Source organism: Trifolium pratense, linkage group LG3, assembly GCF_020283565.1.
Source record: "Trifolium pratense cultivar HEN17-A07 linkage group LG3, ARS_RC_1.1, whole genome shotgun sequence".
NCBI lineage: Eukaryota > Viridiplantae > Streptophyta > Magnoliopsida > Fabales > Fabaceae > Trifolium > Trifolium pratense.
This window is the reverse complement of record NC_060061.1, coordinates 41,229,341-41,254,726: the sequence shown is the minus strand read 5'-3', so window position 1 is coordinate 41,254,726 and position 25,386 is coordinate 41,229,341. Positions and strand designations below refer to the sequence as shown.

The following is a 25,386-nucleotide window of genomic DNA, read 5'->3' as shown; positions in this document are numbered from 1 at the left end:
CTCTCTAAAAACACTTCCTCTGACTTCTCTCTAACAAAAATAGATAGAACAATTTTCGCGTCACCACCATCTCGTCGGCGTCAGATTGCGTTTTTTCCGATGGGTTCAAGTGGTTCCGGGTTCTCGAAGGTCTTTTCTGGTGGGTTTTGTCGCGTTTGCTTTGTTCCGGCGAGGTTTGTTTGTTTTCGTTCTGATTTTGTTCAATCTGTTCTAGTATTCTATTTTTGTTTTTTCTGTTCGTTCTTGTTTCCGACGAGATCTTGTGTTTTCCGTTCTTGTGTCTTCCGACGAGATCTTTGTTATGTTTTTGTTTGATCTGGTGTTGTTGGTTCGTGTCCGTCGTTTGTCGCTTGTTTTTTGGCAATGAGTTCTTGTTTTTTGGCAACTTTTGGCTCACAGAGCTGCTTTTTGGATTCTGATGGGCTGGTCACTTTTGATTCGAGATTGAAAGTTAGTGTCTAGTGTCGTCTTAAGGGTCGGGTTGATGTCTTCTCTGGTGATCTGAAAGCAGAATATTACTCCCTCCGGTCCTAAATATAAGAGGAAAACTACTTTTTAGATTCATTGAGAATCCAATGTATTTGGCATACATTATAGACCAAATACATTAGTTTCTTAATGAATCTAAAAAATAGTTTTCCTCTTATATTTAGGACTGGAGGGAGTATTTTTTTACGAATGAGATTAGAAGTAGACATATATCAAGTGTGTCTATTCTGGTATTTTCATCGGTGTTCCTTGTGCAAAGACCTGGTTTTTATTAATAATATATTTGTCATCAAAAAAGAAAATAAAAATATAAAAATATTGGGGTTTAAGTGTTTTTTTTAATTTAATTTATATGTACTGTCAGTATAAAATTATTTTACACATATATCTAATAAAATATCAATTAATAAATGTGACAAGTGACAACACATCATTATCATTAGATTAGATGTATACGTAAAAAATCTTTTACTCACGGTGCAGAACAATTAAGCATCGAAGCGCTAAGTTAATTAATTAGCCAAGAACCGCAAGTGAATTGATTTACCGACGTTGCTTCGAATCTTGTATAGCCATTTTGCTTTTGCATTTTGTCATTTTCCTAAATTAATTAATTACTTAATTTCGTTTCAAAAAATAATTATTTAGTTTATTTTAATTAACAAACGAAATTTGATAATAACGGTAAAAAAAAAAAGGCAACAATGATAGGCATTTTCAAAGTAATAACTAGTTGTGGGCTGTGGAATGTGGGTATTGCTTCCAACCTAAGAAGCACAGACACCTCTATAATTAGGCGTGTCGCGGTATCCGACAGTGTCAGTGTTCGACACTCATATGACACTTGTACGACACGTGTCGGATAGCACATAGCGTTGTCTAAAAAAATCAAATTTTCCATTACTTTGACACTTCTTTTATCGGTGTCTGACACATGTAAGACACTCGTACGACTCGTGTCAGACAAGTGTCCCAATTTTTTTAAACTTTTTTGTTTATGCTCTCCTTAAGCACATATCAGACATATCTACAAGAGTTGGTGATTTGTCAAAACAACAATATTGATCAATGAGAGATTGAATACATTAAATTTTGATTATAATATTTTTAGTTTTTCGATAGTAGATAGATAAATAAAGGTAAAATACTATCATATCTTGTTTTTAAACTTTTTTTAAGAAATAATTTGCTCAAATTAGATGTACATGTATATATTTTAATGGTTTAATTAGTCTTTTGGTCCCTTAAAGACATTTTAGGTTTCACAATGGTCCCTTAAAGAAAAAAATGTCCGGATTGGTCCCTTAAAGACACATTTGTTTCACAATTGGTTCATTCTGTCAATTTTTTACAAAACACGTTAGTTTTAATTGACTGAATTGTGGATGTCATTAAGTGTAAGTGGTCTACCAAAAACCTTATTAATTTTTAAAATTTTAACCATTGAAATTTTTTGTTATATTTGGAGTTAAAATTTAACGGAAATGACCAATATGGCAAACATATATGTCTTTAAGGGACCAATTCGGACTTTTTTTCTTTAAGGGACCAATCTGAGCCTTTTTTTCTTTAAGGGACCATTGTGAAACCTAAAATGTCTTTTAAGGGACCAATAGATTAATTAAACCTATTTTAATTCTCAATTTATATGTTTTATAAATATGTAGCGTTGTCGGTATCTTATACTTTTTATATTAGCTGTGTCGCGATGTCCGTGTCGTGTCGCGGTGTCCGTGTCGGAGTCCGTGCTTCGTAGCTTCCAACTAAAAACAAACAACCCACCGTTTTTTGTCCGATAAGATAAGTACAACACACACTTAAGTTGGTTTTATAATTATTTTTATTATTAAATTAAATTAAATGGCAACTAAAAAATTATGTCTATTCTTACTCATATATATGCACTTATGTTGAACTCTCAAGTTAATTTACACACTAACACAGTACGGAAGCGGGAAAGAATAACAAATGTTAATTCTATAACAAAATATATGTTCGTAAGCCACAAACCTGTCAGATAAAGCTCTGGAAATGGCAGGTAACTCGCGTAAGACAATTAAAGATATTGCTTAACATTCTGATTTGATAACATATATTTTTTATTTTTTTGACACATTTGATAACATATATTATTAATAGGTATCTTATTGTTAAAGTCGATAAAACATTTAGCATTATCAATAATCGAATTATTGAGGATTTGAGTTCTTCAGAGGTGGTGGAGACTGATGAGTTTCTCCATTTGATATTTGTCAATGCTTCATTCAATAATAAACCAAAACTATGGGACGTGTTGCCGCCACTAGATGTAAAAGAAAATTTGAATCTAGAATTAGAGGTCCAAACAGAGATGAAGTCTCAAACGGTAGAAACTACAATCGATGAGGAAGGAGTGTTCAATCTAGAATTAGAGGGTAGTTTTAACGTGAACAACAATGGCATGGATTGCGAGATCCAAACAGAGGTGACGCTAGAAATTGAAGAAACAAAAGAGAAAGAATGACATGTAACAAATTTATCATCGTCGACAACGCAATATGATGTGACTTCAAGGATAACACAAACAAAAAAACTTATGAACATTGATCAATATTCCCTTATTATGCATTTAAGCTCTACCACCACTGTGAAGTTATTAGATAGGTAAACAAGCTGTTATTTCAAGTTAGAGGAGAAAAACCCACTCTTAAAAAAGGAAAAAATCAGTATGAGGAAAGACCAAAAGAAGAGAAAAAAGTAGCAATCAAGCAAACGAGAAAGAATTTGGTAATTCAAGCAAAATTAGTACTAAATTTCTACTATGATAAACGCATGAGGCAGTATCAAGATGAGAACTCGAGGTCGAGTTCTTTTGAGGTGAAGGAGACTGGTGTAGGAGGATTTCTTTAGTATTTTATATTTTAGCTAGATTTGTTGTATTTTTATTTTAGCTATGTGTTATTTTATTTTATTATCTTTTAGGTAGATTTGTTATATTTTTATTTTAGCTATATGTATTATTTTCTTTTACTATCGTTTAGGAGGTTTTTTATTTTTATTTTTCACTACTATTTAAGCTAAACTATTTTAGCCTGAAAGACAACTTTTTCATTCAATAAAATTAGAGAGAGTATTTTCTCAAGTTTGGTGGATTCCAAATTACTCTTTCTGGTAGATTCCGGAAATCTGGTGGATTCCAGAGCTTTATAGACAGGTTTGTCGCTTGCAAACCTGTGTTCTTGTTATAGGATTAGCGTTTGCTATGCCTTCCCGCTTCCGTACTGCGTCACACACCTATTTCGAGCTAGATCAAGACTTAATACAAACGGCTCAATTATATAATTTAAATCTCACTTCATGCCACTCGAATAGATAGGCCCAAGGTTACGCACCGGAAAATTTGTGTTCCTACCATGGGAATCTCTTCCATCCACCCTTCAAGAACTTGTCAGATTGATCTCAACGATCTTCTATATTTCTTGTCGATTATCATGCTGGTGATTATAACTACTCCCTTTATACAAGGGCGAAGGCTTTCGCGCCAAAATACAATTCAATCACTTCTTACATTCACTTCACGGTGAACCACCCACCCTTATGACCTATCATAACTGTAACTGCCTCAAAACTCACTGTCAGAGTCAACCAGTTCTGTTCGGATCAAAGAATCACCATACCACTGTGAACAAGACTAAAATGACACATACTAAATTTTATGCTATGAGAGCCCACAAAGCTCTGCCATTAAATGGACTCTCACTAATAAACAGTAGAATTAATGTCTCTTAAATTAGTCGATCTTTTGAGTTAAATACTAAGTCTTAAAAAATTAAAAAATAATATTTTTCTTCTATTGTTTCCTTTTAGAATTAGCACAGCACAAATTGAGTCATATGACAAATTTTTAAATGAGTCCTATTCAAAACCCGCAAAAATATGTTAAATGCATTTTTTGTCTCTATAAAATTAACGACTTTTGGTTTTCGCCCCAATGCATGTTTTTATCCACCAAAAAAATTCTGTTTTTTTTTTAATCTAATGGACAAAATTTTAACATTTTTTTGACATAATATCTAGGCACAATATATATACATCTTAAACATAATAGGGTCATACGGTTGACATTAAAATGAATATAAATTTATCATTGTGGACTAAACAAACAAAACTTGTTTTCATTAGAGATGACTAATAAAACTATTGTTTTTCTTTTAGTATTTTATACAACTTGTACTCTAGTAAAAAAAAAACTAAACTTCAGTCAAGAAAAGTAAAGACTCAAGGTTTTGCTTGGCTAGCACCTATGTTGTCAGAGCGGAAAATTGACGCGATGCGGACAACCCAAAATTGACGCGACGCAGTAATGTGGAGAATCGCGGGCGCTATTTAAGTGACGCGACGCGGACAATAAAAATAAAAATTATATAATAAATATCAAAATATCAATCAATCATCAAAATACATATACTAGTAAAAGTGGCATAGGTCCCTTACATAATTAAAATACCAATCATCCAAATCCAAATACTTACTACACACAGTAGTAGTATTCCAAAATCCAAAATACCAATAAAAGACAAGTCTTAAACAAAACATAAAATTCAAGGAAAGTAAGAAACAAACAAAGACTTAAGTACTTAGTTCTAAACATCAAATATAAATTCAAGCGTCATTAAAATGAAACAGAGAAGCAGAGAAAGAAGAACGATGAATTTTACGCATCTTTGTTTGTCTCCAAACACAAAACGACGATGGGGAATGGAGAGAAAGAGGCGTAACAAATAGATAAAGAATTAGGGTTTAACGAAATTTCACAATTATTCTCTAAAACGTTTAAAAATTAAGGGCAAAATCATCGTTTTGCTGTTCAATTAAAAGCGGTGCTACAAAACTGCTACTCCCACGACTCGCGACGAGCTATAGCGCCCGCTTCACATAAATATCGGCTGCTACACCTTGGATGGCCGTAGCGCCTTGGGCTGACTCGATGACCTAAATTTTGTCGCGTCGCACTGCTATAGCGGTTGTAGCGGCCGCTATTGACAACAGAGGCTAGCACCGTAAGCTTATAAGTTCATATGAATGTCCTCATATAGGAACCTTCATTTTTTCATCAACTTATAACTTATTTTTCCTAATTTATAGTTTTCATATATGTTACTTTAAAGCTTATAGATTATATTTTTTTTCTTTCAACTGTACCCTATTATCCTGATCCTTATTGGAAAAAAATAAGTACTAGCTAAACATTTCTTTTTTATGTTATTTTATATTTATAAACTAGATCAACCACTAATTTTATCAAATACTACATATATAATTAACTAGTTTATCTAATATCAGCTATAAACTAGATCACAACAATTTCGCAATAAACTAATTTATCAAATATCCGCTATTATTTACCGAGTTATTTTATGTTAACCAAATAATACTAATATAAAGGCAGAAAACTCCTATTGCATGCATCTCCACCAATTGGGCCTACAAATCTACATGTCAACAAAATTACAAAGCTACATACAACCAACAAAATTATACCATCAACAAAATTAAGACAATTTTATTTCTCTCGTGACATAATATTTTTGCTTCCCTACATTTTTATCCTTTTTTATTTTAATAATTATTGCTAAGGTCCTACACATTAACACCTTGCCAAAAAAAATTTATCTGAAGGTGCACATGGTCAACAAGAACAAGAAATGCACCTGATTAAACCACTTTCATTACAACCCGTACATGTCTTGAACCCACCTTTTTCCGCATACACCTTGCGCGCACCAGAACATTCCCCACAAAGAACAAACCTATGATCACCGCACACGTGGCAAGCGTGAAAATTCGAATCAGCTACGGGCAATCCTTCTAGAAGCTTCTTGAGCTCACCATTCTCGTGCAGCCACTTCACTTCTTCGGCCCCACCAATGTATCTACCGTTGATAAAAACACGTGGCAGTGTTAACCCGGTTTTACGACCCGTAACCTTACGAAGCTCCGAAAGAAAACCCGAGTCCATTGACACGTCACGTTCGTCTAACGCGACTTTGAAACCGCGCAAGATGGAACGCACCGTTTTGCAATCTTCGTAGGTTGTCCGAACCACGCGCAGGCTTGTGAAGTAGATTACCACGCGCTGCTGTGAGGAGGGAATTAAAGGAGGAGGATGCTGTTGCGCGGCGCGTGGATCAGTGGTTGAGAGTAGTGAAGGGGGGTAAGTGAGTTTTTTGGTTTGAGTTGACCAGGCTCGGAGGAGCGAGTTAGCGAGTGTGACTCGGTGGAAAATGGAGGGTTTTTTAGGTTTTGTAGTGGTGGGTTCTTCTGAGAAGAGGGTTTGAATATCTTTGAAGGAAGAACAAGAGAAGGAAGATGAAGTTGATTTGTTGTTGTTCCATGGTTTCCACATTGAAGATGGGAATTGGGTTGGAAAAAAGTTTGAATTTTTATTATGTTTTGGTTTTGGGGAGATTTAGAATTTTGAGGGGGAAATGTAAGATGTTTTGATTGGGTTTTGTTTTGTTTGTTTTTTTAGGGGTAAAGGGTGGAATTTGGTTGTTTAAAGTTTGGATTTTGATGATTGAGGAGTGAGATGCAGAAGTGGGTGATTTTGCATTTTTTGGTTTGAGTGAGTGAGAGAGAGTGGAAAAGAGGTAAAAGGGTTAGGGAGGGAAAAGATGGAATGGTTGTGGAGATGGGTAGAAAAGTTGAAGTGGAGAGAGTAATTGTGGGGGTGGTTAAGGTAGTTGAGGGGGTTGGTTTATCTTTGCTATTATGAGAAGTTTAGGAGGGTGAAAGGTTGAATGAGGAGAGCTAAATGGTGAGGAATCAATCAATAAGGACTACTTATTGATGAGATTATATTATAATCATAAATATAAACACAATTTTTAGACCTAAATAGGACAAATATACACCTTTTATTTTTTAAATAATATAATGTTTTTCATAGATTTATGAGCACATTCATTCCCTCTTATATTTATACGATGTTAAATACGTGTTCACTAAATTTATATTTAAATAACACCACTCAATTATAATAAGGCTAAATTGTAGTTTTAGTCCCTCACGTTTTCTAATTGTGCAATTTTGGTCCCCCTAGTTTTAAACGAGCGATTTTGGTCCCCCATGTTTCATAATTGTGCGATTTTGGTCCCCCTAGTTTCAAACAAGCGATTTTAGTCCCCCATATTTGCCCCCTTTTGCATTTTTTTGTCTCTGTTAACCATTTTGACAAAAAAAAACTGTTGACGAATTTTTTGACACATGTTTAAATTATATTGGACAACCTATAATTTCTTTTTTATTGTTTTTTTTTTTGAAAAAAAAACCAAGAATAGGTCATGTGAGTTTTTTAAAAAATATCATCATTTTTGCTCTAATCTCTCAATTGCAGAAGCTTCGACGAAAGCTTCTTGTACTGCACTGGGTTGAGATGCTTAAAACACAAGTTTTCTAATTGTTCCTTCAATTAGATATTCCTAAGCGATTGGCCAAAGATAAAAAAAATCTTCAAAGTCTCCTTTGCAAACATCTGCTGCTTGGCAACCGACAATGCATATAGCGTCATCATATTATGTAATCGATCTGCCAATTTAATGAAAATAGCTCTTGCATCTGGCATGGCAAGGAACATTGTATGCAGGCCGCGGCTAGTTTCAACGGACTCAAGCGACCCTTCCTTGTTTTTTTTTTTAAAGAAAACATATTAAAAAAATTATAAGTTGTCAAATATAATTAACACATGTGTCAAAAAAATTAATGTCGACAATTTTTTTGGTCAAAATAGTCAACAGGGACCAAGAAATGCAAAATGGGGCAAATGTGGAGGACCAAAATCGCTCGTTTGAAACTAGGAGGACCAAAATCGCTCGTTTGAAACTAGAGGGATCAAAATCGCACAATTAGAAAACGTGAGGGACCAAAACTGCAATTTAACTTTATAATAATGAGTCCTGCTATTTAGTACGAACAAAAAATAAACGATGGATAGAGTGATTACTGATTAGTTTAATAAAATATAAATACAGCTTTTAACGAAAATCATGAGATTGAGTTAGTGTTATTATTGGCTTTATTCAATTAAGATTAGTAAGAAATAGTATTTTCCTATAATAATATAGATAGATGGCTGATTATAATTAATTTGACATTGAAATTAAGGGGAAATTTGCACCCATACACATAGTAAACACGAGTGATGAAAAAAAGTGATGAAAATAAATAAATAAATAAATAAATAGAATGGGAGAATATGAGATGTTCAGAGTTAAAAACATTCAAATATTCTTTTTATGTGTTTAACTTAATTGGCATGAATATCGCATATATTGTGTAGAAATCAGGGTTCGAACCTTAGACACTTCACGTATCACCTTTAAAGTGAAATTTATAGCCACCATCAGCTATTAAAACAAAAAAAAAAGTTTGAATATCACAGTTGTAAAATCATTGTGTTTTAACTTCAAAAGTTTGATTTTGTGGTAAAAAGACATGTCATTGTATGCTTAGCTCAACTCAAGCAATAGTTCCTCCTTCTGCATGTTAAGCTCAACCCAACTTTCAGCAACCCAGCTCAACTCAACCATGAATTTTACCTTAAGTTTTCCCAGTTCAACTCGACCATATGAGCTCCACCCTCACAATGCTCAACTCAGCTCGAGCAAGAACTTCTCGTTCTACATGCTCAGCTGTGCCCAACCTTCAACATTCTCATCACAGCTCAACCATGAGCGCCACCTTCAGCATACTCGGCTAAGCTCGAGTAGGAGCTATTCCTTTTGCATGATCAGCTAAGCTCAACCTTCAACATTTTCAGCTCAGCTCGACCACGAGTTCCACCTTCGGCATACTAAACTCATCTTGACCATGTGCTCCATCTTCAACATGTCTAGCTCAACTCGACCATGAGCTTCTCCTTCAGCATGTCTAGCTCAACTCGACCATGAGCTCTACCTTCAGCATGTCTAGCTTAACTCAACCATGCAGGTCATGTTGAGCCCAACCTTCGTCACGACAAGCTCAATGTGGTTATGTAGGTCTTGTTCAATTCCACCCTTAATTTAACTATGCAAGTCATTTAGACCTCGGCTTGGCCTTCCACATATCCTGTACGAACATAGTGACATGAGCTAGGCGTGCTACAGCTCCATGTGATCTGTACAAACAACTGATGTGGGTCACGCATGCTTCAGATCCATGTGTCTTGTAAGGACGAGTTGGACATGGATATCAGAGTTATAGCTTATTGGGCCTAAACATCTGAATCTTGTGAAAGGCTCATTAAGCTGACGAATGATGGACTACAAAAGAAGACAAATAGGTGTATTATATCATAATCATATTTAGAATGCTCTTGAAATTTTTGCTAATACATTTTATAGAGCAGCTCACTTATTGTAACTATATTATGTTTACATACAACAAATGGTTTGATCGCTAGTTACCCTTTCTATTCAAATTCAAAAACATTGTTTTTAACTTCATCACAACCTAATTATACATTTATAATTTCACTTAGTTATGGCCTATGGTTTATGTCTAAAAGATGATGGTGTTTTGAGGAAATGAATTCAATGAAATCGTCTTAGTGCAACCAAACCATAATACTTTAGTAGACAGCTTTATATTTTAATACAATTTTAATTTTTTAGAATATAATATTTTAATTTTAAAATATGAACCTACCAATTTCTTTAACTACACTCAATGCAAGCAAATTCAAGTTCTGGTCAATATAATCTCACATTAAAGATTAGTCAATAATTTCTAAACATATGTTAAATCTACATATTATGTCCAAATGGGTTTGGCCTATGTTTAGAAGTTGTTAACTAATCTTTGATGTGATATTGAGATAAATTTGGAGCATGCTATTATTGAATGGGATACTAAATGTTAGGCGTAAAGGCAAATGAAACGGGTTACAACGACTTTTTTCTAATTTTAGTTGCTATTTTTTACAATCATTTTTAATATGAAAAATGTATGTTTTGTTAATTTTGACTTATCGTAATAGATAAATTAATTTGTCCCTTTAAAAAATGTCAGAAAAACATTATTTTCTATAATAAATTAAATTGAACAGTAGTGCATAAATTTTAGTTCAACTGACAAAAATGTCGAAATTGCTAGTGTTGGATGTCATGATTGGGGTTCGAACCCCGATCACTTCATTTTGTGTGTGTAAGTTTTCAAATATTTTGTCATTTCGTCTATCAACCAAAAAAAAGAAAATTAAACAATAAGAGAATTGTGAGAATCAAAATTTATCTTTATCAATTTATTTATAATGCGGATATGTTCTCTTTGTAAATGACATGAGTTTTCTTTTATGAAGAAAAATATTTTTACTTATTAAATTAGGAGCACCTCTCTACTGCAGAAGCAGTTAAAACCAGGTCTTTTGCAACTTATCATAAGTACATGTACTAGTACTAGTTTAATAGTGGAAAGAGGGTACAATTATTTCTGCATCTTTCCTCATGCGTGTTAACTTTTCTTTTTTTTGACACCGAACGTGTTAACTTATGTTCATATGATAAGTTGTCCTATAAATAATTGATGCGTGTCAATGGTGAATTCTTCTTTCTTGTTTATTAAAAGGGTCATCCTAAACGGTGTTTCGGACACTTGTTAAGCATACCAAAAAAAGATAAATAAATAAAATAAATATTGAAAAGATAACTCTTGATATTTTTGATGTATTAAATGTACGTATTTCGAGGCAGAATTTCTATTTTTAAATGCTTAACTAGTGCCCGGGGGCACTGTTTAGCATTTTCCTTATTAAAAATGGTTAATTCTAAAGCCACTAGATTTGGTCTAGTGGTGAGGAATTTTAGTAGTACGTTATAGGTCATGGGTTCGATCCCAACTTATTGTAAACTAAAAAAATGGTTAATTCTATTTTTATTCATGTTTTACTTATATCCCAGATGTCAGATGATTAACAAAAAAATGGTGAATTCTTCTTTCTTATTCATAAAAAAAATGAGGAAGTTCTTTTTTTCACAAATGATGAGAGATAGGTACCCATAGAAAATAGTGAACTTAATAAAGAGTTAACTCGTATTATATCGCCGTGAATTTAACTTTTTCCGTCAATGTAAAATGTTCGTTGATTGATAATGTTAGAATTTAGTTGAAAGTTAGCGGAGTAAACATCAAATTTAGAGACTTAGAAATAATGAAGTTTGTAATTAAATAATTAAATTGAACAAATTGTATTCACATATTGGAAAGAGCATACTCGTCCCTTATTAGTGATTATATATGTTAGAATATTGATAATTAGCCAAATACTCCCATTAGTTAGTGAGCATTTTCATTAGTTTGATATAATTTGTTATTAGGTGATTAATTAGTTAAGCCTCTATTAGCTCTATATAAGAGCACCAATTGTACTCATTTTACTACCTTTGATCAATATGAAACCTTATAATTCTTACCCTCTTTTAAGCTCTTATGGCTTTTCTCATACATTTTCTCCTGAGTATGAAAATCTTAACAATATACTCCCTCCGTCCCAAATTATAAGGGAAAAAAGCCCATTTTTTTTGTCCCAAATTATAAGAGAAAAATCATTTTCAAGAATGTTTTTTTCCTTATTTTCATAAAATTAAATGCAAATTGCATTTAATTTCTTCTCTCTCTCATTTTCTCAATAAACAACAACCAATAAAAATTGTTTTTACATCTTCCTATGCAACTTATTCCAAGGAAAACCCACAAAAACATACTTCAAATTCTCATGTTTTACTTTTTCTTAATAAGTGTGATTTTTTTATTTTCCCTTATAATTTGGGACGGAGGGAGTAGTCGGAGGTATTCACTCTTGACCTCTATGTGTCCGCTGGTTTGGGCTGTGTAATGTATGAATTTTTGGTACCTGGAAATGAAAAAATAAAATAAAAATTGTGTATGCATCTCTTCCAATATTAATTGACATGTTTAAAATTTCATTTGATCGAGTTCCAAACCGATTTGCTTATAAAAAAAAAATTCCAAACAGATTTGCTCCAAACTAGTTAGGGAATTCCTCCGTAAATAGCGGAGTTTGCACAACTTATTTCTCACTCCAAAAACTCTAAACTTTCTAGTGTTTTCTCTCTCACTCCCCTTTGCTTTGTCTTTGTACGGTGTAGTAGTAAATTGATACAGTGATCTAAGTTATTTTATCCTAGGACATCGTAATTGATCATCTATTGTACAATTTTAGACAATGTCATAAAACATCTTAAGAGAGAGTTTGAACCCTAGATTGAACTCATTCTAACCATTAAGCTATTGAACAACAACAAAACATTAAAAAAAAATTGGTGAAATAATAATAAAAAAAGGGCCATGCATATTTCTACAAAATTAGTAACCCGAATATTTATGCTTTCGATTTTATAGCGTAGATGTCCAAGTCATCATTGATTGAATTTGTAATTAACCGAAATTGATATGTCAATCTAAATCGAACAAATACTGCAACAAGCAAAGAAAACCAAATTACGTTGCAACAAGGATGACGAACAAAACAGCAATGCAGCAAGAAATCACAAATATGGGAAAAATGTTGGATTTATAAGAGAGATGACTCGATGTTTCTCCCGAGCTCCTCCAGACTCCCTAACAAGTGGTATGAGATCCGTGATTTGGCTTGGTGGGAGAGCGGGAGTGGATCCTGATATTGGATCAACTATAGGATGCGGGAGTTCACACTTGGGGGAAAATTATTGGATTTCAAATGTGAGTGATTAAGTTTACATCGACTATGTAAGGAAAAAATGTTGGATTTATAAGATATGTGACATAAGAGAGATGACTTATTAACCTAATGTCTTAAGGTTTTTGGTGAAGATATGGCGTCTCTCTCATATGGTTTTGGACCATTTTGACCTGATGTTTCTTCCGAGCTCCTTTTAGACTCCCCAAAAAAAATTGATGCAAAACTACTCATCTCTTATGGATAAAAAGAAGAAAGGTTAGGAAGAAGATGAAAAAAATTTCACTAAAAAAACTAGCTGGTTATGTTGTAAACATCAATTGCAATTAGAGTTAGAGAATGACATAAAGAGTAATCAATCATCAATTATCAATTATCAATTAATTGAAGGGGAAATGCAAATCAAAATTTAAAGTTTACGGCAGAGTGAAGTGAAATCTGCTACACAAATGATAGTTCATCCATATTGGAGAATGACTCAAAGAGTGTAATGCTTTGAAGCTACAAACCCCCATTGCTCATTAATTGCACATATTGTCACTTGCTTGCACCATCATCCATCCTTTCTACCAACAGACACTGGCAACACAACCAACATGAAGTAAGAAAATAAAGAAAAATATAGTATAAATAATAGGTGTCAAAAGGGTATAAGATCATAAATAGGATCAATTATTGAGTAATTTGGTCTTTAAGATTAACAAAAATATCAATAATAATTTTGAAATTAAAAAAATTTCTAATCACATTTTATTTTGGATTGATCAATGTAATTCATGTTATAGATTTGACCAAGGCGAGGCCCGTGTGAACTAGATTTCTATGTTGAAGGTCCAACTCTACACGATGAACCCCTTTGATGATCGGCACCGTGTGATAAGAATCGATCAACTTGTTATGGTGAGATTCATGTGTCTCACTTTCCCGCCATTATGCATCATTTCATTATTTCTAGCTCACTTCAATCTCTCATTAATTTAAGCAATGTAAAAGTACTTGCAGATACATCACCCAGTCTATGACCTTGAACCATCCGCCTTAGTCACTCTTCATCACTTTCGATCACCATTTGAGATCCACTTCCGATCGTTTTCTAAATTTTTCAAAAATATTATGTTATAGAAGATTTTTAAAATTTAAATATGGTTATGCAATTTCATTAATCTTGATGGATGAAATTGTCCTACATATCATGTGACCACTTGGACCATATGCTATGTATGTAATTATAACCGGATCAAGGAACAAGGCGTGCTTGAAACTACAAAACATCAATGTGTTCCAAAAGCGCTTAAAAAAGGTTCAATCCATCAACATAAAGTGGGTAGATACTGTAAAGTTTCACATGGTGGCAAGATAGTAACAAAAAAGTGGGAGGGGAGAAGGATCCTAGATGGCATAAACAGAGTACAACCCACATGCCATGTTGTAACTAATCCAATATTGAACACAATTCAACCAAATCCTTTTCCTTTATTATCTAAGGTCGTTGATCAACTACTGTTTAGGGATCATCTAGGAAAGAAATTTGACCCTAATCGCGATCTGCCGGTAGAATCAAAATTATCAAGAAAAGTGCGACCGTAACCGCGATCTGACGGTAGAACCAACACTATAAAGTTCTTATCTCAAGAACAAATGAAAAGTTCTCACAATAGAAAACTCTCAAATTTGATTAAACTTCAAGTTATTTTTTTAGAAGTACATAAGAATCTTAATTATAGCATATCCTTATAGAGTAAGATTTATTCTCCACTACCATACATTTATCATAATTCATCATAGACATTAGAAAATGAGCACTAGCATATTTATAAATTTTCACTAGCCACTATAATGACTTAGTGCACCACTACGAAGCATCTAGAGAGGTTAGAAGGAAGTTAAATGTCATCTAAAAATCCTCTCGATACCCAAAATGAAAATTGCAATAAAAATAAAGAAAATTGGACTTGATTATTTTTTTTTTATTTAGTCTAATATTATAAGACCACCAATCAGTCAATGAATACTTCTTATCATGTGAATTAGGCTTCATCCAATGTCTTCAAGTTGAATACTTCTTTTGACTAATAAGAATAAGAACAGTAAAATGTCAAAATATTCTAGTATAATTTGTTTATAAGTTTTCTTTCAAATGTTTAAGAAACTCATGATCTTATGAGTCGTACTATACAAATTTAAGATAACTCTACTATATTTAATTTTTTTAATTAATAATATTCAGAACACTAGTTAACATTTTTTTTAATATACAGTCATGCCATATTTTCTTGATTTGGTGCATCATTTCTTTGCATTGGCATTGCAACCCTTGACTAAATGAATTAGTTGTTCTGGCATCTTAGGTACCCTTTTAGAAATATTTGACATTTAAATAAAGGATTCTGGTACATACATAAAAATAACTAAGGATTTCACACTCACTACACTGCTTGTGTCAGATATAAAAATTCATAAGCTTGAGAAAATCTGTCTCGCAGTCGCAGTAGTAACTAGTGATCACAGTTCACAGCCTGGCTGATAGTTAATTTCAGACAAATGTTATCTAAACACATTTTTTGAGACAAAAATATAATATTTAGGGATAATTTTGTCATTTCATATTTTCTCTCTTTCACCATCATTATTTTTTCTCTACCAACTTGTACCTTTTTATTAAGTAAATGACATAATTATCTCTAAATGTTTTTGTTTCAAAAATGTGTCTAAATAATATTTCTCTTAATTTATGAGAACACGCGCAACGATCAACAATATTCTCTTTTTGTCAAAATTATTTATTTATTTTCTAAAAAATAATTTAATATAGAGTACTTAGAATATTTGTAACACCAAAGTTTACTAAATAACTATGAGGTTTGAATTTTAATCTATATATTATAATATCTCTATCAATTAAGTTATATTTATTGAAACACACAATGATTATTACTTATATTAATATTATCGCATATACATAAAAGATTATGTATAAGTTCATTAAATCATTACATAATTATTTGTGACCAACTTTTATTTTCTTAGTGAGAAGACTGATTTGAAATTCAATCAGTGAAATCAGAATACCAATATACTATAATTTTTATATAAAAATATATAAATTTATAAGTTATAAATTGGTGATCGACGTAAAGGTTTTTTTTTTTAAGTAGCTTAGTGCTATAAATTACACTCTTAAAGTAAATAAGTGAATATTTAATATTTGACTTTCAATTCCTACATATATAATACAATATCTTCACAACTGAACTAAGCTTACGAAGACAGTGAATTAAATGTTATTATTAAACATAAAAATTAAGACTACAAAAGTTGCCAAAGGTTATTGTATATTTTTTTCAAGAGGTGTTGTATATTTTAATTGATGGTAAAATATTTTGGAATGAAATTGAAAGAGATCGCATAAAATTGAAAGAATTAACTTCAATTTTTTTTTACAATTTAACTAGTGTATTTATTTCATTTTATTTCACTTTATTTCATCATATATGCCATAAATTCAAACATGTTTATTCAAGAGTGTTTTGATGAGATAGTGCAAATTTCTTTTAACTTAACTAAGATCATTTGATTTCTGATTTGAGCATGCAATAAAGTTAAAATTCTTAGATTAAAGACTCCTCAACATCTACAATTATATTCCTTCTGAAAAAACATCTACAATTTTAACTCCTTACTCATTTTTATATTTAAAATTCTCCATGAAATCTTAGTTCGAGCTCTATTACACTTTGTCCCACCTTTAGTATACTGAGGTCACGCTGAGCTCCACCTTCAACATCTCTAACTCAGCCGAGACATTAAGGTCACGCTGAGCTCCACCTTTAACATGTCCAGCTCAGTTGGGTCATCCAGGTCACACTGAGCTCCACCCTAAACATGCAAAACCTTATATATATATATATATATATTGCCCAACACACTACATTTAGTTTTCTGAAATTTCCAAGCTACCTCGTCATGATAATGACAAAATATTCAATTGGCTCAATTCTCATATTTTTCTTTGTTATGTTCAATACAGGAGGTATTTAATTAAACAATTGTTCTTGGCTAAAGTTTTTTAATTTTTTTTTAACACGGCTAAAGTTTTTTAATTTAGATATTATACATTATTATTAACATAATATATGTCACATGTATCTGGTAATGTTGATTAATTTTGATTGTGTAGGGTGGAATTCAAAATTTGGTATTGGAAACGTTAATCCAAATAGTTGGTGTATAGCAAAACCTTCTGCAAGTCTAGAAGAGTTGAATTACAACCTTATACATGCTTGTATTACCCATAGTTGCACAATAATTGAAAAAGGGGGAGATTGTTATGAACCAAACACATTATACAATCATGCCTCGTATGTCATGAATATGTTCTATGCAAATCATGGAAAAGATGAATTCTTCTGTAATAGGTTTTTCGGTTACTCTGCTCTCATTGTTCTCACCGATCCAAGTAAGCATTTTATTATTTCATATTATTATAAACTATAAATCTAAAGTTAAGATATTGTTTATGTATTTGCCTTCATATAAAAGATATGAACATGATTATGATATAGAGATATGTGGTATAACATTAGGGGTGACAAAGTCCGTCCCGTTTAGGTTCGTCTTGCTTAAGCCCGCTAAAAGCGAGACGAGATGAGGTAGATTAATTTAGGTGGTCGAGTTTAAAATCACACCTCCTCTCGTTTACTGGTGGACAAACGAGTTGACGGGTTGGTCCGTCAAACAAAAAGTTTTTTTTGTTTATATTTTTGTCTATCTCACCGTAAAAAAAATAAAAGATAAATTTTATGTAACTATCGGCCCAACCGGCTTTTTAAGCGAGGTCAGTGGAACGGGCCAATTACTAGAAGGGTCGAGCTCAAAATTTCAAATCAGCCGCCAAAAATAACAAGTTAAACGGGTCAGTCCATCAGCCCGGATCCGTTTTGCCATCCTGTATAACATGTATTTAATTTTAATACAAAGATTATTTTTTTGAGTTTGATGGATTTATTAACACAATTCAATTTGTTTTGTTTGATGCACAGGTTATGAAAAATGCAAGTTTGATTAGTGGAAGTGCTCTAGTTTATATATATATATATATATATATATATATATATATATATATATATATATATATATATTGGAGGGTTTAATAATTTATATAACATTTTTAAGCAACCTTGATAAATTAGTGCAAATACACATTGTTTCAATATTCAGACATCAAAGTCTAGTTAATAAAGGAGGTTTGATAGTTCCTATCACTACAATGGTGCAAATGTTGTAAATCTTGTTGTTGTTACAAATAAAAATCTTCGTTGTTTATGAATATTATATTACACCTATCGAACTTCACAAAACCTTTGGATGTAACCGCATGCCATAAATTATCTAAAATTCTATATCCAAACAATAGAGTACTCACAAATTCAATTTGATTAGCTTTATAAAAGAAGTTGAATCACCATTTTTTTTTACCACCAGTTTAATCTGATTCGGGGGTCAATTATAACATCGAGTGGTTCCAACCTCATCCCAATCGTAATTGTTGAATCACCATTTTTAAAGAAGTTGAATCACCACAATTTTTGGTACAAAGTTGAATCACCATTTTATTATTTAAAATTGTAAGGTCGGACAATTTAATATTTCAATTTTCTCTTAAATTGAAAATATCGAGTCAATTTAATTAATCTCTATGAATAAACATTTAGACATATATTGGTTAAAAAAAAACATTTAGACATATATAGTTTCATCATGTGAAGGTTCAAAAATTTAAAAAAATCAGGTGAAATTGTGATTTTTCTTGTAATATTATTATCTTTAAACTATAATAATCAACTTAATTCATACAAATAATCGTTAATTTATCAATTTAATAACTTAATGTATCAGTACATTCAAATTATTCTGATATACCGTATAAACTCCGTAAAAATAATCGTTAATTTATCAATTTAACGATTTAATATACCGGTACATTCGAATTATTCCGATGTAAGGTGAACCCAATTATTTTTTCATAAACTCATAATCCAGACTGTGCATAAAAGCGAACTCCCTTTGATACGTTGATCCTGAACCGTGGCCAGGGAGAGAGCGGTGAAATGGAAAACGACGGTGGAGCAACCGAGTCGAATTCGAATGCCACCACCACCACTATAACCATAAACGTGAAGTTCAGTGGTTCTTCTATACCAATCTCAATTTCACCTCAATCAACCATCAAAGAACTCAAGTCTCTTCTTCTACCTGCCACTAATGTTCTTCCAAGGGGTCAAAAACTCATCTTCAAAGGTTCAATCTTTCTCTTTTTTTTCATTAACCATTTATTAATTGATGTGTGATTTCATTGAATATTGAAATTTCTAATAGGTAAGGTTTTGGAAGACCCTTCTACATTGGTAGCTTCCAATTTGAGTAATGGCTCTAAAGTCATGCTTATGGCTTCTCAGGGTTTATATCAAGGGGTATTGTTTTTTTGTTCTCTTCTTTGTTTTTGTTGAGGTTAAAAGTGTCATTTTTTGTTGTGTTTGCATGATGGGTTGTTAACTATGTTGTATATGTGATTTCATCATTGTGTTCAATTATAGCCATAAAGGCACTAACATAGACATGGTTATTATGATACTGACAATGTCGTACCAGAACCTAGACACGGTAATAATTTGAGAAAATGGAAGTATGTAATCATAAGCGACAGTGTCATGTTAGTGTCAGACACTTGGACATGCCTTTAGTTTTAAGTGTCCGTGCTGCATAGAGTATAGCTATGTTTCTATAAATAACTTGATTAAATGCTTTATAGCATACATGTTTATCATGTAATTGCTTATGTATAAGCTATTTCCATAACAAAAGTTAAAAAAAAAGTCGATTTTTTTTATAAACTAGTATAAGTTGTTCTGGAGAGTTTATGGAAATAAATTGAAAATAAGTTATAGTAATGTCATTAGTTGTTTCCATATGCTCTTCTAAACAGTCTTACAACAAGTACCTATTTGAGCTTATAGGTAAACTCAAATAAGCCAGTTCAAACCGGCTGTATAGTTTTTATTGTTAGAGGTAAAGAATTTGGGGGGTGGGACAAACTAATATAAATAAGTGCTAGGAATTGATTGCATGTATATGGATCCTATCACATGGATAATGACCTAGGCTAGTTAGAAGTGGTACATAATAACACAAGTGTGATAAGCTTTGTTAAGCTTCTCAAGAAAATATATATGTACACTTATTCTTTTATAGAAACAATTTTGTAGAGTTTGTTTTTGTTTATTTCGCGATCAGAAAACTGTAGCTTGTAGATTTAATATGTTTTGTACAGGATGGTCCTGTCTTGAAGAAAGCTCAGGTTGTTCCCAGCTCAAGGAAAGATAGCCACTCAGCCTCTAGTAGCGACATGAAGAAAGTTCCGGTAAAGAACAGGTCGGAACGGTGGAAAGTAACAGGGGTTATAGCATTGTCTGAATGCAACTTGGAGGTAATAAACTTGCCATGGTTTTTATTATATATTCAACTAGTCACTTAGATTTTGATGTAAACTTGAAATTTGGAGATGAGGAATGCATTAAATTCTTACTTAAGGACATGCTATTGAATATTTTGTTGAATTTTTACTGTGTTTCTCTATACCATCTATCTAGGAATTGTTTATTTCAGAATGCAGGGTGATTAGTGATAAGCTGTATAGGCTATTAACTCCACTTAAAAATAATCCATCAAAGCATTTTGATTCATTGTAGTTTGTTTTTTTTTATTATCAGAATTCAGAAAGTTTAAGAGGGTGGGGAGGTTGTCACACGATACTCATGTCAATTAGAATTTACAGAGTGGTACTTAACATTACCAATGAAGATATTCTGCGATAATAATCATACTGAAGACCTTTGCATCAACGCTGTTTGATTCTAACAATTTGACAAACCTGTGTTGACTAATTCATAGTGGATGTATTAGAAAGGTCTAGTTAAATCTCATTAACTTAGCAGGAAGACCTATGTAATTATCTGTATTAGGTAAGGAAAAGCAAGCCTTTGATGTTTTATCTTGGAACTATGTAAAACCTTTAGAATTCTTTCATACTTTTATAATCTGTAACGTTAAAGCTAATATCTTTTCGACCCTTTAATTGTCTGTTGTTCAGACCAGAAAAACGTTCTCTTTTGGGCATGTGTTAGATCAAGGCCCTGTTTGGATTAGCTTATTTTTGAGCTTATGCAAACAGCTTATGCAATTTTTATGTATTATTATAAGTTTGTCGAGGTAGTTTTTGATAAAATAGCTTATAAAAATACAATTTTCACTAGTGTGAACTTATAAAATAGCATAAAACCTAATTTATATTGCATAAGTTGTTTGCATAAGCTCAAAAATAAGCTAATCCAAACGGGTAGTAAATCCTGCTATCATTTTGACCATAAAGTTCCTCATTGTGCATCAAACATGGTTGATAGGTTATACCACAGATCAGAGAGGGAAATGGATTATGTTACCTCTCCTACATGAGGACAACTTCACGTAGCGAATCGTCAATTATATGTGCATATCTGATGTGACATTAAGTCTTACATCAGGTATCTACTGAGCTGAATATGCTCTATAGGAAAATTATTTTAGTTTCTTGCATTACTTTGTTTGGTCATTTTGAATTAGGCATAGAGATTGAAGCACGACACAGTAAAGATTACATTTTGTAGGTTTTTCGTGCATATAACATAATGATATTATCTGTTCAATAACCTTGTTGTAGTGGATAGGTAGCTACAAGTACCACTGTTTGCGGCAGGCTTATAAACATTAAACACTACCCACAAGTGTTGTTAAATAGAGGATGTAGCATGTTGTAGCACTATAGCGTACTATAATTTTTAGCATAGTTTCACCATCTTCAAAACTATGCAAAAGTGTTTCCCAACATCTTCATAATTCATAAAACCTTGTTTTGAGACTTCAAAACATGGTTTAGGCGCTGCCTATGTTGTTAATATCAGATAGCGGCGCATCACGTGAAACCCCAAAAATGATATAGTGAATAGCGGGATGGCCGCTATTGTGAAGACTAAAAAACAATGTACGAAGTAAACATAAATTCCAACAAGATACATAAATACTGAAAATACAAAAAAAAAAAAAATTAAAGGGACAATCATACTTAATAATTATAATCAACTTTGTCATTTCTCATCAAAATAAGTTCTAAACGTAATCAAAATAACATAGTATTCAAAATGACAAGCCATTAAAATCAAGTTCTATAAAATATCAAAAACATTTCGCATCTGCATCTGCCTCATCTTCACTTCTAAGTTCCACACATCAAAATATTATCTTGTTCATCACTTGATTCAAACTCGTGTTTTACACTTCCAACTCATCATCTCCATTTGGCACAACTTTAGTGAGTCTCGATTGCTATAGCAGTACAGCGGATAGCGGGATTTCTGCTATTCGCAACCGCTACAACTGCCTTCGATGAAGGCAGCTCGCAAGAAGATGGCTCCGCGCCGACCACTGCTATGCTATTCTGCTATAGTGCACTATTGACAACGGATGCTGCAATAACGTGGTGTGTACTGTAAACAGCCAATGTTGAAGCATAATTTTTACAAAGTTTCATTTCAACATCTTCAAAGCTAAGCAAACACGTTTCCCGACATCTTCAAAATTCATAAAACCTTGTTTTGGGACTTGAAAACATGGTTTAGGTTCAGCAATAACGTGGTGTGTAGTAGTAAACAGCCAATGAGGACGAGAAAAGATAAAAAAAAAAACCTTAAAAATAATATGAAAAATCCTCTCATTTTTCTTTGCAATTTTAATTTAAATAGGCCATACCTGATGAAGTTTGGATTTGTGGATCTTCTGCAAGAGTTCTAGTTTGCGACAGAAATATCCTTAGAAATGTTCCTATTGAAATTTCACAACTTACTCGTCTCGAGGTAAGTTTTACTTTTCTCGTTCTTCATGGTTTTTTCTTCTATATAAATTTTCTTATTGGTAGCAATATTTAATCACAATTTGCTACTTTCAAAATGTTGCAGAAACTATTTATTGATGCCAACAACTTATCGGATGAATCAATTAACTGGGAAGGACTGACAAATCTGAAGTACCTAACAGTACTAACATTGAATCAGAACCAGTGAGTATAAATTACATATTTTTGTTATCAATTTGTGCCATTTTCCGGTTAACTCTCACAAAGCAACAAACTCTTTTCTGCAGTTTAACTACTTTGCCATCTGCGTTGGGATCTATAAGCTCTTTGAGAGAGTTGCATCTCTCCAATAATCAATTGACTGGCCTTCCTGATGAAATAGGGAATCTGACACAGTTAGAAGTTTTGAAAGCCAACAATAATAGGTATCATTTAAACCTTTGTACTTGAAGTATATAGAATATAGATATTTAATGAATAGCTGTCATTCTTCGTTTTCATCAAGTTTTAATCTAATGTCTAATGCTAATGAGTTTACTTAGCTGAACATATTAGTTCGTGGCTTCATGCTAAATACATCTACCGTTCTACCTCATGCAGCCACTACGTGGTTTTTTTTTTTAATTTTAAAATTGAGCAAAAACTTCTCATATTGATTGATACGTCTATTTTTATCAGGATGAGTAAAATATGTGAATTTATAGGGAACTGCCATTCTCTTGTTGAGGTACAGCTTTTGCTCTTAATTCTTCTGTCTCATTTTATTTCATTCCTTTTCCAAAAGTGACTACATAGATGATATAGCATTGGAAAATTAAATTATAAGTGAAATGATAATATCTTTTTAGGTAATGCTTATCAAGGGTTTTTTGTGTGGAGCAGGTTGATTTCTCATCAAATTTTCTGTCAGAATTGCCAGAGACATTCAGTAATTTTAAAAATTTGAAGGTGGTTTGTTTCCCCATTATCACCTAATTTTGAGAGTAAACAGTCACTGTGGTTCTTGAATGTGTCAAGCATTTGTTGTTACTTGTTATAGTCCCTAAATTTATCAAAGTTTCAAATAAAACTCTAAAATGTACCGTTTGTTAGTTAGATTGGTCGTCAAATATGTTTTTCATTAGTTAGTTTGGCTCTCAAATGTGTCTTTTTATAAATCACTCTGGTCCAAGAAATTACTAACAGAAGATCTACTCAAGAACTTTTTTATATTTCTGATACATTCAGAGACTATAATGAAATTGCCTTAGCACGTTTAAAGAATAAAAAATGCAGTAACACAAAATTCATTCCTTTATGTCAACTCTTTAGAGATAGTGTTTCGATCCTTAAATTTTAACGAGTTAAGTTATTATTCCTTTAACTATTATACAAATATATAATGTATCAATCGTCACTACATGGTCATCTCATGCTCTTTGTAAAATGGATCTGTTATGTACCAAAAATACTAACTTGCATTTTACTCCACATTTCTGAACACTATGCAGGCTTTGCATCTTAGTAACAATGGGATGAAATCCCTGCCATCTAAACTATTCAAGACTTGCTTGCAGCTTTCAACTTTGGATCTCCATAATACAGAAATAACAATTGATCTACTTCGTCAGGTTTGCGCTATTGTTTTTGTATTGTCTTTCAAAACTAGAAGTATTGCATTTCAACGCAAGTCTTTATCATAGTTATATTATATCAGTTCATAAATGCACATCAGATACGACAGTTACATGACCGCGAAATATCTGTTGGTTTCTTTCAGTTTGAAGGTTGGGACGATTTTGATGAGCGCCGTCGCTCAAAGCATCAGAAACAAATAGAATTCCGAGTTGGAGTTTCGAGAGATTTTGATGAAGGTGCTGATAAAAACTAAATAGAAATTATTGATCATAGTTCCTTAATTTGCCTCTTGTGGCAGATTGAAAATTTGTTATAGAATGTTATAGCAAGACTTTCCAACTATGTTGAAGAATTATTTTAGTAAAACATGTTTCTTCTCTCTCTTTTTTATGGAAGTTTCTTCTATCTCTCTTATTGTAATATCTTTCAAATTGAGCAATATATACAATGTTATCTTTCTAATGATTATTCCAAACATTTTTCTAGAGAACAAATACAATGTCTAATACTAATATTCGTTGAATTATAGATCTCAATCAAACACATTTCCAACTTGTATATCATGTAATGCTAAAATTTCTATATCATTATTGATATAGTTATAGTTTTTCATGAATCGTTGTAAAATGGTTGCATCACTACATCT

General features: G+C 32.4%; 3 protein-coding genes across 3 annotated transcripts; 2 read left to right on the top strand and 1 right to left on the bottom strand.

Annotated features, from left to right (window-relative positions):
• Positions 1-6,009: 6,009 nt before the first annotated feature.
• Positions 6,010-7,300, bottom strand: LOC123918734 (uncharacterized protein At5g39865). The gene has a single exon (XM_045970872.1). It carries the CDS (start codon positions 6,872-6,874, stop codon positions 6,158-6,160), a length of 717 nt encoding a protein of 238 aa, XP_045826828.1. The 5' UTR covers positions 6,875-7,300; the 3' UTR covers positions 6,010-6,157.
• A 9,449-nt stretch (positions 7,301-16,749) lies between these two features.
• LOC123916564 (glucan endo-1,3-beta-D-glucosidase-like) lies at positions 16,750-18,321 on the top strand. The gene is made up of 3 exons (XM_045968044.1): positions 16,750-17,213; positions 17,361-17,639; positions 18,223-18,321. Exons 1-3 carry the CDS (start codon positions 17,066-17,068, stop codon positions 18,246-18,248), a joined length of 453 nt encoding a protein of 150 aa, XP_045824000.1. The 5' UTR covers positions 16,750-17,065; the 3' UTR covers positions 18,249-18,321.
• Positions 18,322-19,131: 810 nt separating this feature from the next.
• LOC123916137 (LRR repeats and ubiquitin-like domain-containing protein At2g30105) lies at positions 19,132-25,154 on the top strand. Its single transcript, XM_045967516.1, has 10 exons — positions 19,132-19,480; positions 19,559-19,653; positions 20,511-20,666; positions 23,014-23,124; positions 23,227-23,327; positions 23,411-23,548; positions 23,802-23,850; positions 24,006-24,071; positions 24,614-24,733; positions 24,883-25,154. The coding sequence occupies exons 1-10, from the start codon at positions 19,291-19,293 to the stop codon at positions 24,991-24,993; spliced, it is 1,137 nt and encodes a 378-aa protein (XP_045823472.1). The 5' UTR covers positions 19,132-19,290; the 3' UTR covers positions 24,994-25,154.
• Positions 25,155-25,386: the final 232 nt, after the last annotated feature.